This window comes from Sesamum indicum, linkage group LG1, assembly GCF_026168435.1.
Source record: "Sesamum indicum cultivar Baizhima isolate 11 linkage group LG1, ASM2616843v1, whole genome shotgun sequence".
Lineage (NCBI taxonomy): Eukaryota > Viridiplantae > Streptophyta > Magnoliopsida > Lamiales > Pedaliaceae > Sesamum > Sesamum indicum.
The window spans coordinates 14,058,936-14,074,425 of NC_142657.1; the positions used below are offsets into that span (position 1 = coordinate 14,058,936).

At 31.6% G+C, this 15,490-nt stretch overlaps 3 protein-coding genes across 5 annotated transcripts; 2 read left to right on the forward strand and 1 right to left on the reverse strand.

Moving 5' to 3' along the window:
• The first annotated feature begins 1,095 nt into the window (after nt 1-1,095).
• On the forward strand, nt 1,096-2,948 carry CES (basic helix-loop-helix (bHLH) DNA-binding superfamily protein). Its single transcript, XM_011080016.3, has 6 exons — nt 1,096-1,583; nt 1,677-1,796; nt 2,004-2,069; nt 2,178-2,246; nt 2,367-2,447; nt 2,671-2,948. The coding sequence occupies exons 1-6, from the start codon at nt 1,200-1,202 to the stop codon at nt 2,764-2,766; spliced, it is 816 nt and encodes a 271-aa protein (XP_011078318.2). The 5' UTR covers nt 1,096-1,199; the 3' UTR covers nt 2,767-2,948.
• A 2,618-nt stretch (nt 2,949-5,566) lies between these two features.
• On the reverse strand, nt 5,567-7,927 carry LOC105162094 (2-alkenal reductase (NADP(+)-dependent)). 2 transcript variants are annotated; one of them, XM_088877504.1, is made up of 5 exons: nt 7,639-7,927; nt 7,211-7,391; nt 6,774-6,931; nt 6,540-6,622; nt 5,567-6,080 (listed from the first exon to the last, which is right to left on the reverse strand). In XM_088877504.1, exons 1-5 carry the CDS (start codon nt 7,870-7,872, stop codon nt 5,699-5,701), a joined length of 1,038 nt encoding a protein of 345 aa, XP_088733630.1. In that variant the 5' UTR covers nt 7,873-7,927; the 3' UTR covers nt 5,567-5,698. The 2 variants fall into 2 exon arrangements, with proteins under 2 accessions (XP_088733630.1, XP_088733628.1); XM_088877502.1 differs by having other exon boundaries at nt 6,774-6,940; nt 7,639-7,924.
• A 4,758-nt stretch (nt 7,928-12,685) lies between these two features.
• LOC105160824 (acyl-acyl carrier protein thioesterase ATL4, chloroplastic) lies at nt 12,686-14,236 on the forward strand. 2 transcript variants are annotated; one of them, XM_011078321.3, is made up of 5 exons: nt 12,686-12,914; nt 13,009-13,103; nt 13,315-13,427; nt 13,625-13,720; nt 14,002-14,236. In XM_011078321.3, the coding sequence occupies exons 1-5, from the start codon at nt 12,733-12,735 to the stop codon at nt 14,122-14,124; spliced, it is 609 nt and encodes a 202-aa protein (XP_011076623.1). In that variant the 5' UTR covers nt 12,686-12,732; the 3' UTR covers nt 14,125-14,236. The 2 variants fall into 2 exon arrangements, with proteins under 2 accessions (XP_011076623.1, XP_020552994.1); XM_020697335.2 differs by lacking the exon at nt 13,625-13,720.
• The last annotated feature ends 1,254 nt before the right edge of the window (nt 14,237-15,490 follow it).

Genomic DNA, 15,490 nt, shown 5'->3' on the forward strand with positions numbered 1-15,490 from the left:
TTTATTACAAGTTTGTTCATGTCAACAGTAGCCTGAGTACTCGCTCTGCTGCATGCTCATCACCTTGCTAGAATCAACTCTGATGCTGTGCTTCATCCTCATACCTGTAACTGACCATTTTGCTTGTAGTAATGGCAGTTTCATTTCAAAAATAAAAAATAGTAAATGTCAATATGTTGTATCCTAGAAATATCCTAGGTGTTTATTGGTGCGGGGAAGGGCTCCGACAGTCTTAGGAGCGAGTATTCAACTGGATCCTGTGGATTTTGATGAAATTTGCAAGAGAGAAATACGTTAGAGTCAAGCCGAAAGGGATTTCGGCTCTCCGATGGTCAAATCAGTAAGAATCTCAGAAATATTTAGTGAGTATCTATGAAAGATAGAGTGCTGAACCTAGTTCTGGAGGTGGAGAGCCACATTTATATGTGTTGGTGGATTATACGATTTTATGGACTCCTTTGAATCTAGTCTTGATCAAACTGAGGGCAATGAACCTTACATGCGTAGCTAATAAAGACAGAAAGTGCTCGAAGGGACCAAAACTGTGCAAACAAAGTAGTGTGGGTGGCATTGATAATGTTTTTCTAGCATTCTGTTCTTTGTGTCCAAAGGTCTTTGATGACCTTCAAATACCTCTATATTATAGGTTCTCCAATGCCTTTTCTTTAAATGCTTGCCATTATCCTGACCTTTTATAAATCTCGTTCTATACCTTGAAAATTTTCTAAAAAATATAAAAAATATTCCTACATCACAATCCATACACTGATAATAACATACTTAGGAATGCACCTAACCCTATGAAAAAAATTACCCCTAAAATTAATTCATCATCATTTCCAAAAACCCAATGCACAATTATCAAGAATCAGTTTACATCATTATAATGTAGAACCGTACTTAATCAAACAACAAGCAGTTAATGGTCCCACGTACTACATTTATGAAAACTTAATGCGGACCCACCAAGAAATCATATCCACAAAAACCATTTTCCATTTGTCAATCAATAATAATAAAATAATAATAATAAGTATATGATTTATACCCAATAGTTATATGGGCCAAAAGCCAAATGCTAGAATCTTGATATGGAAAACCTGATAGCTACATTTCATAAGCACCAAAAACTTATATATTGACCTCATGATCTGTATTGTGAAGCTATCAGATAAAGTAGCAGTACTAGTTTCCATTTCATGGAAGAATTCAATGTAGGCCACCAGAACCCTAAATCTGTTCTCTCACCAATGAATTCAAACATGGAACTATTCACCAACTTTGCTTCAATGGAGGGTTTCAACTCAACTGTTCACGGCATCATGCCTTTATGCAGTGAGGGATTCTCTGATCATCATCATCATCATCACAATCAGCTGCCTATGGCTTTCAGTGATGAAATTCCAAGATCTATCGGGCCCCACATTCCGATTTTTGATCCTGTAGCTCATTTCTTCTCATCTGCCGGACATGGATGCAGCACCATGAACATGATGCAAGAGCCCGAATTCCATGTGAATTCATCTCCTTCAGTTTCCGGGACTGGTGTTCCTGGCAAGGGTAGTAAAAAGCATCAAGGGCAGGTATTTCTTCATTTTCAACAGGCCCTTTTAGTTTATGATCTGGACAAAGATGTTGCTATTACATTAGTTGCTTTACTGTTCTTTTAATGACAGAATTATGGTGGGAAGAAGAGAAAAAGAGTGGGTGAAAGAGAGACAGAGAAGCTTAGAGATGTTGTTCATGTCAGAGCAAAGAGAGGGCAAGCTACTGATAGCCACAGTTTGGCTGAGAGGGTACATCTTTTTCTTTTTCTAATAATTAATTTAAAAGTTGTATTTCTTCAAGAACAGCATCCATGCAATCATAAATCAAATAATATGTCTGAGATTAATAAAATTAGCAATTTTATGGGGCATTTTTAATCTATTATTCTTCAGGAAGAAAAAAAACAATTGTTTTAAAGTTAAAATTATATAATAATGTTCTTGCTTTGGAACTAGCTACGAAGGGAGAAAATAAATGAAAAGCTGAGGTGCTTGCAAGATCTAGTTCCAGGGTGTTATAAGGTAATGATTTTCTTGATATTCTTCGTCATACATATATACATAGTACTTATAATGTTTTCTTTTTCTAATTTATGTAATAACATGAAACAATTGAACTTAATTGTCCAGACAATGGGAATGGCTGTAATGTTGGATGTGATTATCAACTACGTACGGTCTTTGCAAAACCAAATCGATGTAAGCTAATTACACACTCAGAATTCCGCTTAAATGTGTCAGTAATCGACAATAAGTTTCCTTTTTCTTGTCCTTCAAGATTTTAATTGGTTTTCTGACTAACTTTTCTTTCAAAATTAGTTTCTGTCCATGAAACTGTCTGCAGCAAGTTTATTCTATGATTTCAATTCGTCGGAGGCAGAAGCCATGGAGACAATACAGGTTAAAATCAACACATTTTTAACTCAGTCATATTAGACTTACGATCATATGCATTGATTCTAATCAAACACATTTTCCCTAATTAATTTTTGAGCAATTATTAAAAAGCTTCCTGATAATTCCCTTTTCTTGATTTATTTAAGCCATAATTGGGTTCAATAATCATGTATATATACTAAGGAATTAATTAATTAATTAATTAAATAAATGGGTTTTACAACAGGGAAGCAGTGGGTATGAAGCTGCACAAGGGATGGAGAAACTTGTGGAAGAAGGTTATGGAGGATTGTCCCATTTCCAAACATCTTGGCCTCTTTGATCTTCATTAATGTTTTAATTCTAATTAACTATAATTGATGTTTTTCTATAGACATATATATATCTTATATATATATACACACACACAATAATATCATCATCCTACTCCTAATTTATTCCACCAGAAAAAAGAAAAAAAAGAGAAGAGATCTCTGACCTGATTGACAATATAATTTCAGCTTCTACGTTAATACATAGCTATCTATATATGTATTCGAAGGATTCTTGGTCATAATTGCGACGTTGTTTTGGTATAGATACGAATACAGACACACCCACTCACACGTGCACGCCAGATGCGCGATGAATATGTATGACAATAATGCTCTTGATCATCAGCAGCGTGCAGTTGATACATTGCATTATGTTAAATGATTAAAAGTGAAAGAATCTATATAATTTGTAGTGTCCAAATACTAGGATGTATGGCTTAACAGATTTTGTGACGTTTTTAACACAGATATAGTGGTTTGTGACAATCATGGGGTGTAAGATCATTTTCATATGCAGTGAGAATAAATTATTAAGGGCCATAAACCCCCTATTGGATTAAGGCTGCAGAGGGTTAGAAAATGACATGCATTAAAGTAACCTTAATAATGAACCATTTCAGGTCCCGCGGATAGAGTTATGGATAAGCCCACTTCCAATTACTAGCTTCTTTTTCTTTTTTGGGAATAAAATGGAAAAATGTGCTACTAATTTGCGAAATTCCTATTCAAGAAAAAAATAATTTTAATGTTTAGTATTCTGAATTCATTACAAAAAAATCAAAATGATAAATTTTTATTGCAAAAGAAATATGTGTCGGCAATGCATGATGAAGGGTTAGAGTAATAGGGCCAGAAAACAACTTTTCTTAAAAAGCTTTTACAACTAATATTCAGATTTCGATAGGTATAGATCTGTAAAATGAGTGGGCTACTTTTCTAATCTCTTGTTTCTTGAGTATTCGCTTTCCCAACTGGAGTTTTAATTGGCCCATCAAGTTTCCCAACTTAGTGACATGACGAATAACGTTAATTGACAATTTAAAATGAACTATAGGTCTTTCAAGATCGAATTTCAGATTTATTGTTTATATGGATTTTATGTATATTATGAGTATATATCAGATGAAATACGGAGTGCCACATCAACTTGTAATAAAAGAAATTGGAATCCATTAATTTCGTGAAAAGTTATTTACAAAAGAGTCATTTTAATTGGTTAGTGTTATCACATCAAATTACTTTAACAATTGAAAGATTATATTATGAGTATATATATATATATATATATATATATAAGATGAAATACAGAGTGCGGCATCAATTTGTAATAAAAAAAATTGGAGACCATTAATTTCGTAAAAAGTTATTTACGAAAAAGTAATTTTAATTGGTTAGTATTATCACATCAAGTTATTTAACAATTGAAAGATCGATATAAATATATAACAATGCATATAGTACTAGGCTACTAGTTCTATGCTAATACTAGATATATGATTTGGAGTTCTTTTAACATATATTTTGGGGAAGGTTTAAATATATTTTTGATCCGTGAATTTTGATAGTTTGATATTTTTATTTTTTATCTTTTTAGAATTGTATAAATAATTCTATAATTTTTTAAAAAATTTAATTTTAGTCTTTTTAGTGTCGAATTTTGCAAAAATTGTCGAAATAAATCACGTATCTCTTGTAATTTTGGTATCTTTATTCTAATTTTTCTTGGAGTTGCAAAAGAGTCCTGTAACTTTTTGAAATTTCGCAATTTTGGTCCTTCAGGTGCTAAAGTTTAAAAAAGTGGCCGGAATAAATCATATGTTACATCATTTTTTTTATTTTTTATTTTGTCCATATGCTGAATTTTGGAAAAGTGAACCAATTTAGACAAAAATCCAATTTAAATGAATGGTGTGGGACACACATAATTTATTCCGACAAATTTTACAAATTTCGATACCGAAAAGACCAAAATTAGAAAATATAAAAAAATTAAAAATCTATTTGCAACCTTAGAAAAATAAAGAATAAAATACTAATATTACAGACTAAAAAAATATTGAAGCCATTTGGGAAATATATGAGGTAAGATGAAAATATATATTGGATTTTTTGACCCAAGACCAATTTTTATTGGTAGACCCTACCCACCACCTGATAGCCCAAGGACCTGACCCAATCCGATCTCAAATAAAAGCGGTTGTCTTCTCCCTTTCTCTCAAAAAGCCGATTGTCTCTCTTCTCTCTTCTCTTGTTCTTTACCATTCTCAATGCCTTGGAAACCTTCACCACCGCCCAAATCGTCATCACTTCATCAGTATAAATCACCCTATTTTGGACCAAAAATATGAGAGCTAAGAATGAGAAACTAATGAAGGAAACCGAGAGTTTATGAGAAGTGGGTCTATGCCTCGGTGGCCATGGTTTCTTGGTGCAACTGGTGGTGGGTTCTCAGTGATGAAGCTATATGCTTTGCCTCCCCAATTTGGCTCCCTGAGCCTTTTTGATTATGTTCCGATCCTTTATGTTTTCGCTTTATTTTGTATTATTGTTGATATTGTTGTATGTAGTTGTATAATGATCAGACTCATCACTTTGGGATGAAAATCCCAACAATATGAGGTAAGGTGAAAAACTTAGGGAAAAGTATTACAAAAAATTAGAATATATATGTTTCTTTTGATTTTTAAAGTGCCTTTTCTTAAAACATGTGGAAAATTGTAAACCAAACACAGTTTATTCATTTATTCCTCCATGTCCATGGACATTCATTCAATGTATTTGTATCCATATAATTTATCAGTCATTAGATCACACTTAATATCATAATTATATATTATTTAATAATTCATAACTCGTGTAGATACTAATTCAGGTTGTAAATTTTCCCCATCTACTACATATTTATTTATTGTATTTTTGGGTGCTAGAAAGACGAAATGATCAGTCGTCGACAGCTACTCGAATAATCTGTTTCCCTATATTGCGGCCATGATAAATCCCAACAAAAGCAGAAGCTGCATTCTCTAAACCAATAGCCATATCTTGGAGGTAGATCAGCTTCTTCTCCTGCAATTTCTGAGCTGCCCATTCACCGTACTGAGGATGCATGTGCACATAATCTCGTTCGACAAAACCTCTCATTGTCAGGCGGTTTTCTATTAGGCTAAAGAGATTGTGAATCCCTTGTGGTTTACTCAAATTGTATTGAGAAATCATCCCGGAGAGTGCAACTCTTCCATGGATGTTCATGTGAAGCAGCACCTCGTCCAGCATTTCCCCGCCAACATTGTCAAAGTAAATGTCGATGCCCTTCGGAAAGTGCCTTTATCAACAAATAAAGAAGCCTTGAATCCAAGATATTATACTTAAAAAGAGGTTGTTTTTTTTTTTTTTTAAGAGAAAAGCAAAATTATATTTTTCGTCCCACTTAACGGGGTCTACACTTTTAATTGATCTGGTCATGCCGAATTTTATGTAAGATTTGGAAAGGTAAAAAATAGGGTACTTTTATATTATATATTGATCTAAAAAGTTGGGATATCCTTAATTTAATGTGATAGTTTTGGAAAAATAAGTTTATTTAAAAACTTGAGCTTTTTTTTTAGATACTTAGAGAAAAAAAATAAAATAAAAAGAGTGATCGAGAAATTTGGGGTAAAGACAATTATGGAACAAACTCTCTTATTTGGGCGCCCAAATCATGCCCTTCTTTATAGTTGAAAGCGTCATAAAAAAAAAGAGTGATCGAGAAATTTGGGGTAAAGAGAATTATGGAACAAACTTTCTTAATTGGGCGCCCAAATCATGCCCTTCTTTATAATTGAAAGCGTCATCAAAACCAAGTTTTGTCTTTAGCAGATTAACCTGTCATTCAATCAAGAGAACAGATTCAGACAATATCATTATAAAATATGTCGAGATTAGGGAAAATTTAACATGTTAAGTTGCAAACGTTACAGTAGGAACAGAAGTAACAATATCTAAGGAAAATTATTGGTGTAACTAAGGTTTATACCTTTTGTTGGGTGCTAGCACTTCCAACAACATAGCAACCCATGATTTTAGCGAATTGTCCCACCAGATGACCAACTCCACCTGCTGCAGAAGAAACATAAACAACTTCTCCTTGCTTGGGGCGACATATCTCGTGGAAGCCCGCATACGCAGCAAGCCCTGGCATTCCTGCTCATATTGCATCACATGCTTATTTATTACAGGCTAACTAATACAAGGACAAATATACATCAATCGTACGTGTCCCAGGTCGTACGTGTTTCTGTTGTTTCATCATCGTACCATATCAAACACCTGTTAATAATAATATCTTCATGCAATACGATATCGATCTTGAATACAAATGAAGCATCAATTCATATTAAATGCGGTAAATTAAACTCCATCCAACTCAACTAAGTGAAAATACTGCTGAATTAAAATGAAAATGCACAGTACCTAAAATGCCTGCATAATATGATAGAGGGACATCTTTGTTTTGTATTTTGTTTAATATCATTTCAGGATTAAGAACCAGGCTGAATTCCTCCCATCCGATTATTCCCCAAACGTAATCTCCCTCTTTCAGCTCCGGATATGCGGACTTGATCACCTTTGCCACTCCACATCCCTTGATCACCTAACATACAAGTAACCTAAATTTAGCTCGAACACCTCTGGCCACAACCAACCAGTCGTATGTTAAGTATTAATACACTTGTCATGTAATCGGTCGCTCTTCCTATACTATAAAGTAGTAATACATAGATTCATTTGCCATGTGATCAGTTGTTGTACTATGGCTAAACCTGATTCAAGCTAAAATAATTCCCTTACAATTTTTAGAAAACATTATAACTAAGCGGAATTAATATACATAATCTTACAGTTCCAGGGACGATAGAATTTAGTATGAAAAGAGATTTTCTTTGGGAACGCATGAGATGACACATATAAGGGTCGCAGGCCAAGTAAATATTTTTGACAAACACTCCCCTTGATCCCTCTGGAATTTCTGTACTGGCCACTCCCATTTTCAGTTCAAAATCGCTCTCCTTCGGCCAACCTTGTACGTAATTTTTCAATATTATCTGCTTGTTAGGCAGCTCCATCTTCTTCATGTGAACTCAACTTTAAAATGATTCTATTCCTGTACGGGAATAGGCAAGAATAACATGTACGTGTTTAAATTGTGTTGAATCACTCGGTTTGGCATTAAATAACCTCCAACCGTGTAGAAATAGCAAAGCTGTTGAGCCGTAGTGTTTGCCAATATCTAGCTGAATCTAGTAGTATATATGTCTACTAATTGGAGTATTGTATATTAACCCACAGAATTATCACGGGACAAAATTCTTATTCAAATTAAGTCTGGCCGAACTAAACTAATTACAAATGTAATACACTTGACAAAAGATTTATCATTTTTTCCAAACTGTGTAGCAATCGATTACACTTGTTATATAATTGGTTCCGCCCGAGTTAGAATTTTTTCATCACATGATGATGTTTTTAATGTAAAGAAAGCAAAACAGTCCAGCGGATATACGACAGCTGCTACCTGAAACACTGCTCGAACCAAAACTTTAATTGTCAAAAAGATTGTATGCAGAGGAAAGTAGAAGATAGAGGGTGTTTCGATAAGTTTTATAAACTGGTCTAGATGCGGATCTATTGTTATAATATCTGTTAAAGATAATAATTTTGAAGACATCTTTATTCTTTATTAATTTTAATTCTAGATCCACAATGCATAAGAACAAACCAAAATTATTTGGTTCAGATTTCACTATATCTTTTATCTAGGGGGAAAAAGTACTTATTTTTAATAAGGTTTAAATATATTTTTAATTTCGTAATTATAATTTTTTTGACATTTTGGTACCCAATTTACTCAGGTAAATTTAGTCTTATACATTTTTAGTTTTCGTGATTTTAGGATAAAATTCCAGCCAATTTTTAACTTTTAATATTCCAGTCAATTTTGTCAAGAAATCGCTAAAATTTAAAGTATAATATAGGATTAAATTGCTATTTTAATAAGTTATAAGATCAAAATACAAATCACTATAGTTAATATGATTAAAAATACAATTGAACCTTTTGAAAAATCAATGAAACCTATACATCCATACATATAGAAAGCATTACTAAATATTAAATAATTCTGACTTTAAAATATTTAAGCATTTATGTGAAACGGTTATTCAGTAATATAATTAATTAAAAGTGGCTGAAGCTATTCGGCCAAACATTTCCCTACTTTGAGAGATAATTGGAGATAGTAGCGGTAATTCCTATGTGTTTAGGGGGTTGGTGGTGGTGGCGATCATGTTGATGATAATAAAGGTATTGCCGATGTTTGAAACTTAGCTTAGCCCTATTAAAATTTAGTAAAAGCATAAATTATTCTAAAACATTAGGATAAGTTCAAATTTGATTTCATGTGTTACGAGATTTTAAAATTTTATCCCATGTTTCGTCAAAAATTATAAAAAGAGGTGAAAATATTGCCAAAAAAAAAGTCTCCTCCCACTAAATGACGATGTTAAAACTAATCATCGATTAATTTTTTTATCCGTACGCGCGACTTTCGCATGGGTTCTCTATCATTAGTTTTAACATTCGGTAGTGTTGGCGTTGTTTTTGGCAACTTTTAAAGAAACATGGGGTTAAATTTAAAATTCCATAAAGCATAAGTCAAGTTTGAAATTGCTCTACACTGTGGGATTAGTTTTGCAATTTCATCTCAAAATTTAATAATCATTGCAAATTAATCAGATTTATCCATTTTTTAAAAATTAAAACATACATTTATGTAATCATACATTTTACAATCAATTTTTATATATAAGTTTTTTATTTGTCTTGAAAGACTTGAATAAAATAATATGTAGAAAGTAAAACTCACTTTATCCAATAAATTAAAAATAATTACAAAACTAATAAAAGAACAAATTGGTTGAAAATTAAAATACATAAATTAATAAAGATAAAAGTAATAGAAATTTAGTAAAGAATTATAACATAAGAGGGAGCAAACTCTTCTTCTCTGTTAAGTTGAAAGTTGAATGATATGATTTTAACTAGTGGAGAGTGTGTATTCAAAAATAGGGAGATGGAAAAAGTGATTTGCATAAGTTAAAAGAAATTGCATGTGATTTTTTATTTTTTATTTTTTAAATTGTGAATACAACTTCGACTTGGCCCCATGAGGAAGAATATGAAGTAACGTTTCATATAGCACCATGATTCATGAAGCTTTTTTATGGTCCTAGGAAGAAGTGCCCCTTCTTTTAAATTTTTAAGATAATTACGAAGCAAATATTCTTAAGAATGAACAATGGGCTCTATCATTTATAATTCAGATTATTCGTAATAAAATCCTAGAGAATAATACAAATACCAATATAAATGAAAGTATAAAGCATAAATTAGATCTCACAACTCATTGGAATTAAACAATCACCGAATTTTTAACCGAAATTACAAAAATTAGCGAGACATGTTCACGAAGGAACACATAAGAAGAAAAGAGAGAAAATTCATTAAACACTAGAATTTTTAGAGAAGAGAGATCCAAGTATCTAAGATCCAAAGATGTTCATATGATGAACTACATCAACATTTATATTTACTAGTTATCTAATCCTATTAAAACTAAAACAAATAGATTTCTAATTAAGCTAAAATACTTAAGGAATTAAAACTAATATTCTAAAGGGGCAAAGTATTTTTTTAGTCCATAAAACAATGACAGAATTCTTTTGGTACCACAACTATGGCATATGTCGCTTTTAGTCCATAAAACTCATAATCACACATTTTAAGTCCCAAAAACGTGCGTTGTGATTTTAGGACTAAAAAGGCGTTGTTTGGAACTAAAAAAATCGCAAAATCACATTTTTTTGGACTAAAAAGGCGTGATTTTGAATTTTGTGGGACTAAAAACATCACCTACCATAATTGTGGTACCAAAAATAATTTTTTCCTTATTTTATAGGACTAGAAAAATATTTTGTGCGTCCTAAAGAGATACTTCCACCAAAGATAGTTCCCAACCATCCTAAGGTATCCCAATCAATTTCAAATCCTTCCAACATTCATGTCTTAGACTTTTCTTTTTCAATCACATTCCCGCATGTTTACGTGTGGGCATGCCTAACTCATTATTTTGGCTTCTTTGTCTTTTCTTCATTTCATCAATCCATTATAAGCTAATGTTGCATTATGACACTTGATCAAAAGCATTTTAGCCATAAAAGATAGCAAAATAGCACTCAAAATTATAATAAAATGAACTCCTCTCAAGAAGTGGGAAAAAATATATGTATAAGAATATGTTGGTGTTTGGTAAGAAAGAATAGATGGAGGTGAAGTAAAACTCGATATATATGAAACCCTTTTGGAGTCAAATTTTTTTTCCATCCAAAATTGGGCAGAAAAGTAAACGTATAAAACCAAAAAGACAAAAAAGTATATATTTTATGTTTATTTACTCTATGACCGATACACATAATTTTTTTTTATATTTTTAATCATTCCTGCTGAAAACACATGAATTTAATCTTTAAAAAGGAAATAAATCACCAATAAAAATGCTAACGTTTCAATTTAATTTCTTTATTTGAGGGCGTCGGTAGTAATTTATATTTTATTTAAATTGAATAGTTTAGAATAAATAAATAATGCTCATTTTGATGAATACTTTTATTAATAAAAAATATTCTTGTTCTAGTTTGATGAATATTTTTTATTAAAAAACTATTCTTGTTCTGTTTTATGAGTATTTTTATTAATAAGATTTTTAATTTTTTTATATACTAAAAATTATTTAGTATAATATAACTTGTTTATATTCTGATACAAAATAAAAAGAAAGGATTAATCAGCAAAATTACAAAAATTAATTTTTTACTCTCAATCTATTTTCTTCGTACCAAACAAAGAGAAGTATTTGAGATTATCTTCTCTTCCAATCATGCCAAACAATTTGAAGAAAACTATTATTCTTTCCCTCCCCTTGCCTTTTCACTTCCCTCCCCCTTTCACTTCTTTTTTCCTCTCACTTGAATCGAGTGTAAAGTGAAAATATAAAAAATACAAAATAAAAAATTTACTTTCATACTGGTAGAATTTGACCAATGGAACAAAAGTCCTAAATCAAGAAGGCACGTACATGCCACATGCTCTTTTCAGACAATATTTGCAAACTACGATAATTGAAGGATCAAATTGTAAAAAATTAAAAAATGACAGAACTTATTTATTACCTACAAAGATAAAAGATTAAAACAGTACAATACAAACAAATACAGGAACAAAAATTACATTCAAGCCATTGACCATTCTACATATATAGGTAGGACGTACCATTAATTCTAATAGGCTACTGTCTCGATATTAGGTTCAATTAAAAGTTAGGTAAGGTGTATAGAAAATAAAACGGTTGGTTCATAGACGAAGAGCTGTAAGTAGTGCTTCATATTTAAAAATCATTAATTCCATGTACAAGCGCTTTCCTGGGAGTACGTAATGCGATTTGAACAAGACATGCATCTTAGAATTTGTAGTTAATATTATGTGTGTATGTACTCATTTATACACGCATATGTACATGTTATGTTTTGTATACTTAATTATATAAAAAGCAATTAAACAGGAGTCGTTTAAAAAGTCCCCTCTTTTAATTTAAAAAATTATACAATTTACATCCCTCCGTCAATTGCATCGATTTTTAAATAACAAGGGCGTGAATTGTATTTTATTTTTTGACATGTTTTTTTTTTTTCATTTTTCCGTTAATACAAGGAGTAAATTGTAGTTAATTAACCCCTTTTTGCGGCTTAGTTGACAATTCATTTAATGTGTAAAATGTGTTTAACCAAAAAGCCTATTTTATAAATAAATGTCGAATTACTCAAAATTACACAACTTCATCATATCATCTAGCTCCATTTGCAGAGAAAGTGATCGAAGAAATGCCAATGTCAGCATGCCTTTCAAATAGTAACCTTCTCACAACACCTTCACTTAGAAATATTCATTATCTCAGCAATCCTCAGCGCAAATCTTTGGTCGTTGCCAAGCAGCGCTTCCAACCGAAACGTGCCCAATTATCGGCTAATATTCATCCACTCCTGCAGGAACCAAATGCAGATAGGTGCTAGTTGACTGAACATACATGAATAATCATAATTATTTAATTTTTGTCTTACCATAAATTTGGATTTTGTTATATATATATATATATATAGGTGTGTATATCAAATTGAACTCAGTGTAAGGGACTACGAGTTGGATCAGTTCGGGGTTGTGAATAATGCGGTTTATCCAAATTATTGTCAACATGGTGAGAATTTAATTTCGCATGTTAAATTATTTATCCACTGTTACAATATATAGTTTCTGTTTGTTATTTCTTATTTAATTTCAATATGCTTTGATATGAAACTATTGATTTATTCAATTAATTCTCAATATTTCAACATTTTGAATCATATATATTAATATAATGATCGCTATATAAAAAGAATTTGATGAACGAGACGTGATTTGAACAGGGTTTAACGAATTTTTGAAGGCATGCACCAGCTCTAGTTTTGATAAGATTACCCGCAGTGGTTACTCAATAGCTTTGTGTGGTGTCTCATTTAAATTTGTTGCACCTTTAAAGGTAAGGTTTCCTCTTACATCTGGTCAATAATTAATTATGTATTTAGCAGTAATAGTTAGTATAAGTAGTAAATTGTATTTCCTTTATGCACCTAACTAATGAAACAGAAAAATAATAATTCATACAATCTCGAAATCCGGACCTCGTTTTTGGATTATTGAGACCTCAACCATAATTGCTACACCCATTTTTGACAGAGTGGAGACAGATTTTTTATGAATATCAAGATATCTGGATGGTCTAAGACTCGTTTATTCCTTGAACATTCGATCGTCAAGCTTCCAAATGAAGAGGTTCTTTAAATTTTTTGACCAGCTGTAATCCAACTTCAAATGCAATGTACCCCAATAACATGTGAAATAAGTAAAAACCCTATGTAAAAAAAAAATTAACAAATTATTCCCCGTGTTTTAGAAAATAAAGAAAATTTGCTTCATTTTCTAAAATACATAGGGTAATTTACTGTTTTATTTTTCATAGAATTTTTTTTATTATTTTTCATATCACAAAGGGGTAAATTGCATTTTTCTTTATATATATTGATAAGTCTCGTGAATTTTTTCAATTGTTTCAGCCAATTATGGAGGGAAGTGCTACAACAGTTTGGCTTGATAAGAACTATCGTCCGATGCGTATTCCACCATTGACGATAAGCGAAGTCAGCAAATGGTGTTTTGGGGAGAAAAGTTCCAGTTGATGGCACTTTCGTGCAATTTCATGAAAGACGTCGATACCTGCCCTTTTCATTTAATTTCCTAAATAATCTTACAGTTTAATTAAATAAATCTATAAATTGTGATCCTTTGAAATTTATAGCGTTAAGTATCACATAATTGATACATATTGCATGTTAAAGGGTTGACTACAAACACTGTATCAGAAGAGGTCTCATCCAAAAGGAGTAATCTCAACCAGAACTTTGGGAGACAACAAAACTCTACAAAATATGGATGCATATCTAATATGATCTATAAATCGAAAATTCAACTTGTGATTAATTATAGGTTACTCTTCTTTTTTGGGACAGTATATGTTTATTTCAAGTAGGTAATATATCAAATAAAATATATGTATATGAAAATTGTGACACCCCTTCAGTATTCATATCCAATTATCCCAACAAACTCATATTTATCCCAATAAGATAACTCATCTTTAATCAATATTTATATAAACCTCAAATGAATAAACTACTATATCAATATTTTTGGTATAACATTATTGTCTCTATGATGTTAGAGCTCCCGACTTAAGATAGTACTAATGAACCACCTATACAGCTGACAACTGCCTTAGATCTATTTCCTGAAAAAAAAAAATATGGAAAATTTTATAAGTTGTCAACTCAGTAAGTAGTGACTAATTAGTTTATATATATACACACACATATAGGCATGTATAACATCCAATTTTATTCTATGATCACAATCAACCAATATTCTTTTTATCGTCATGAAGTTGCAATTTTAAAAACACCAGTCAATAAATACTTGTCACAGAATTTCATGAAATCACGAAATAATAATACCAATAGTCAAGCAAAATCAATATCAGAATCAAACATAATCCAGAACATGATTCATACATCATTAACATTTAATTCTCTTAATTGTTAATTATCTTCTTCGGGCCCTGCTTAGCCTAATTGTATCATATTCAATATTTTGTCGGCTCTCATCATCTAAACTAATATCATACAATCAACAACACAGAGTATCAATCGTATGTGATATTCCCATACTGGCCAAGTGTGTAATAATCCCGACATAGGACATCACACCGAACATGACACTCCCACACCACCCCAGTGTGTAGCTAACAACACAGGATATTCCCTACTACCCGGAATACCCCAGTACCCTTAGCGACATGGTACCTAGCAATATATTTATTTTTCTCATATCATATATTCCATCATCATGATAGCATACAACTCGTCATCAATCACATCACATCATCGTACACTATAGACTATGCCCCAGATTAGGTAAGCCATCTTTTCATGTCAATAATCCATTCACGTTTTAATAACTTTATGATTTAACTTCGTTCGACACTAATCT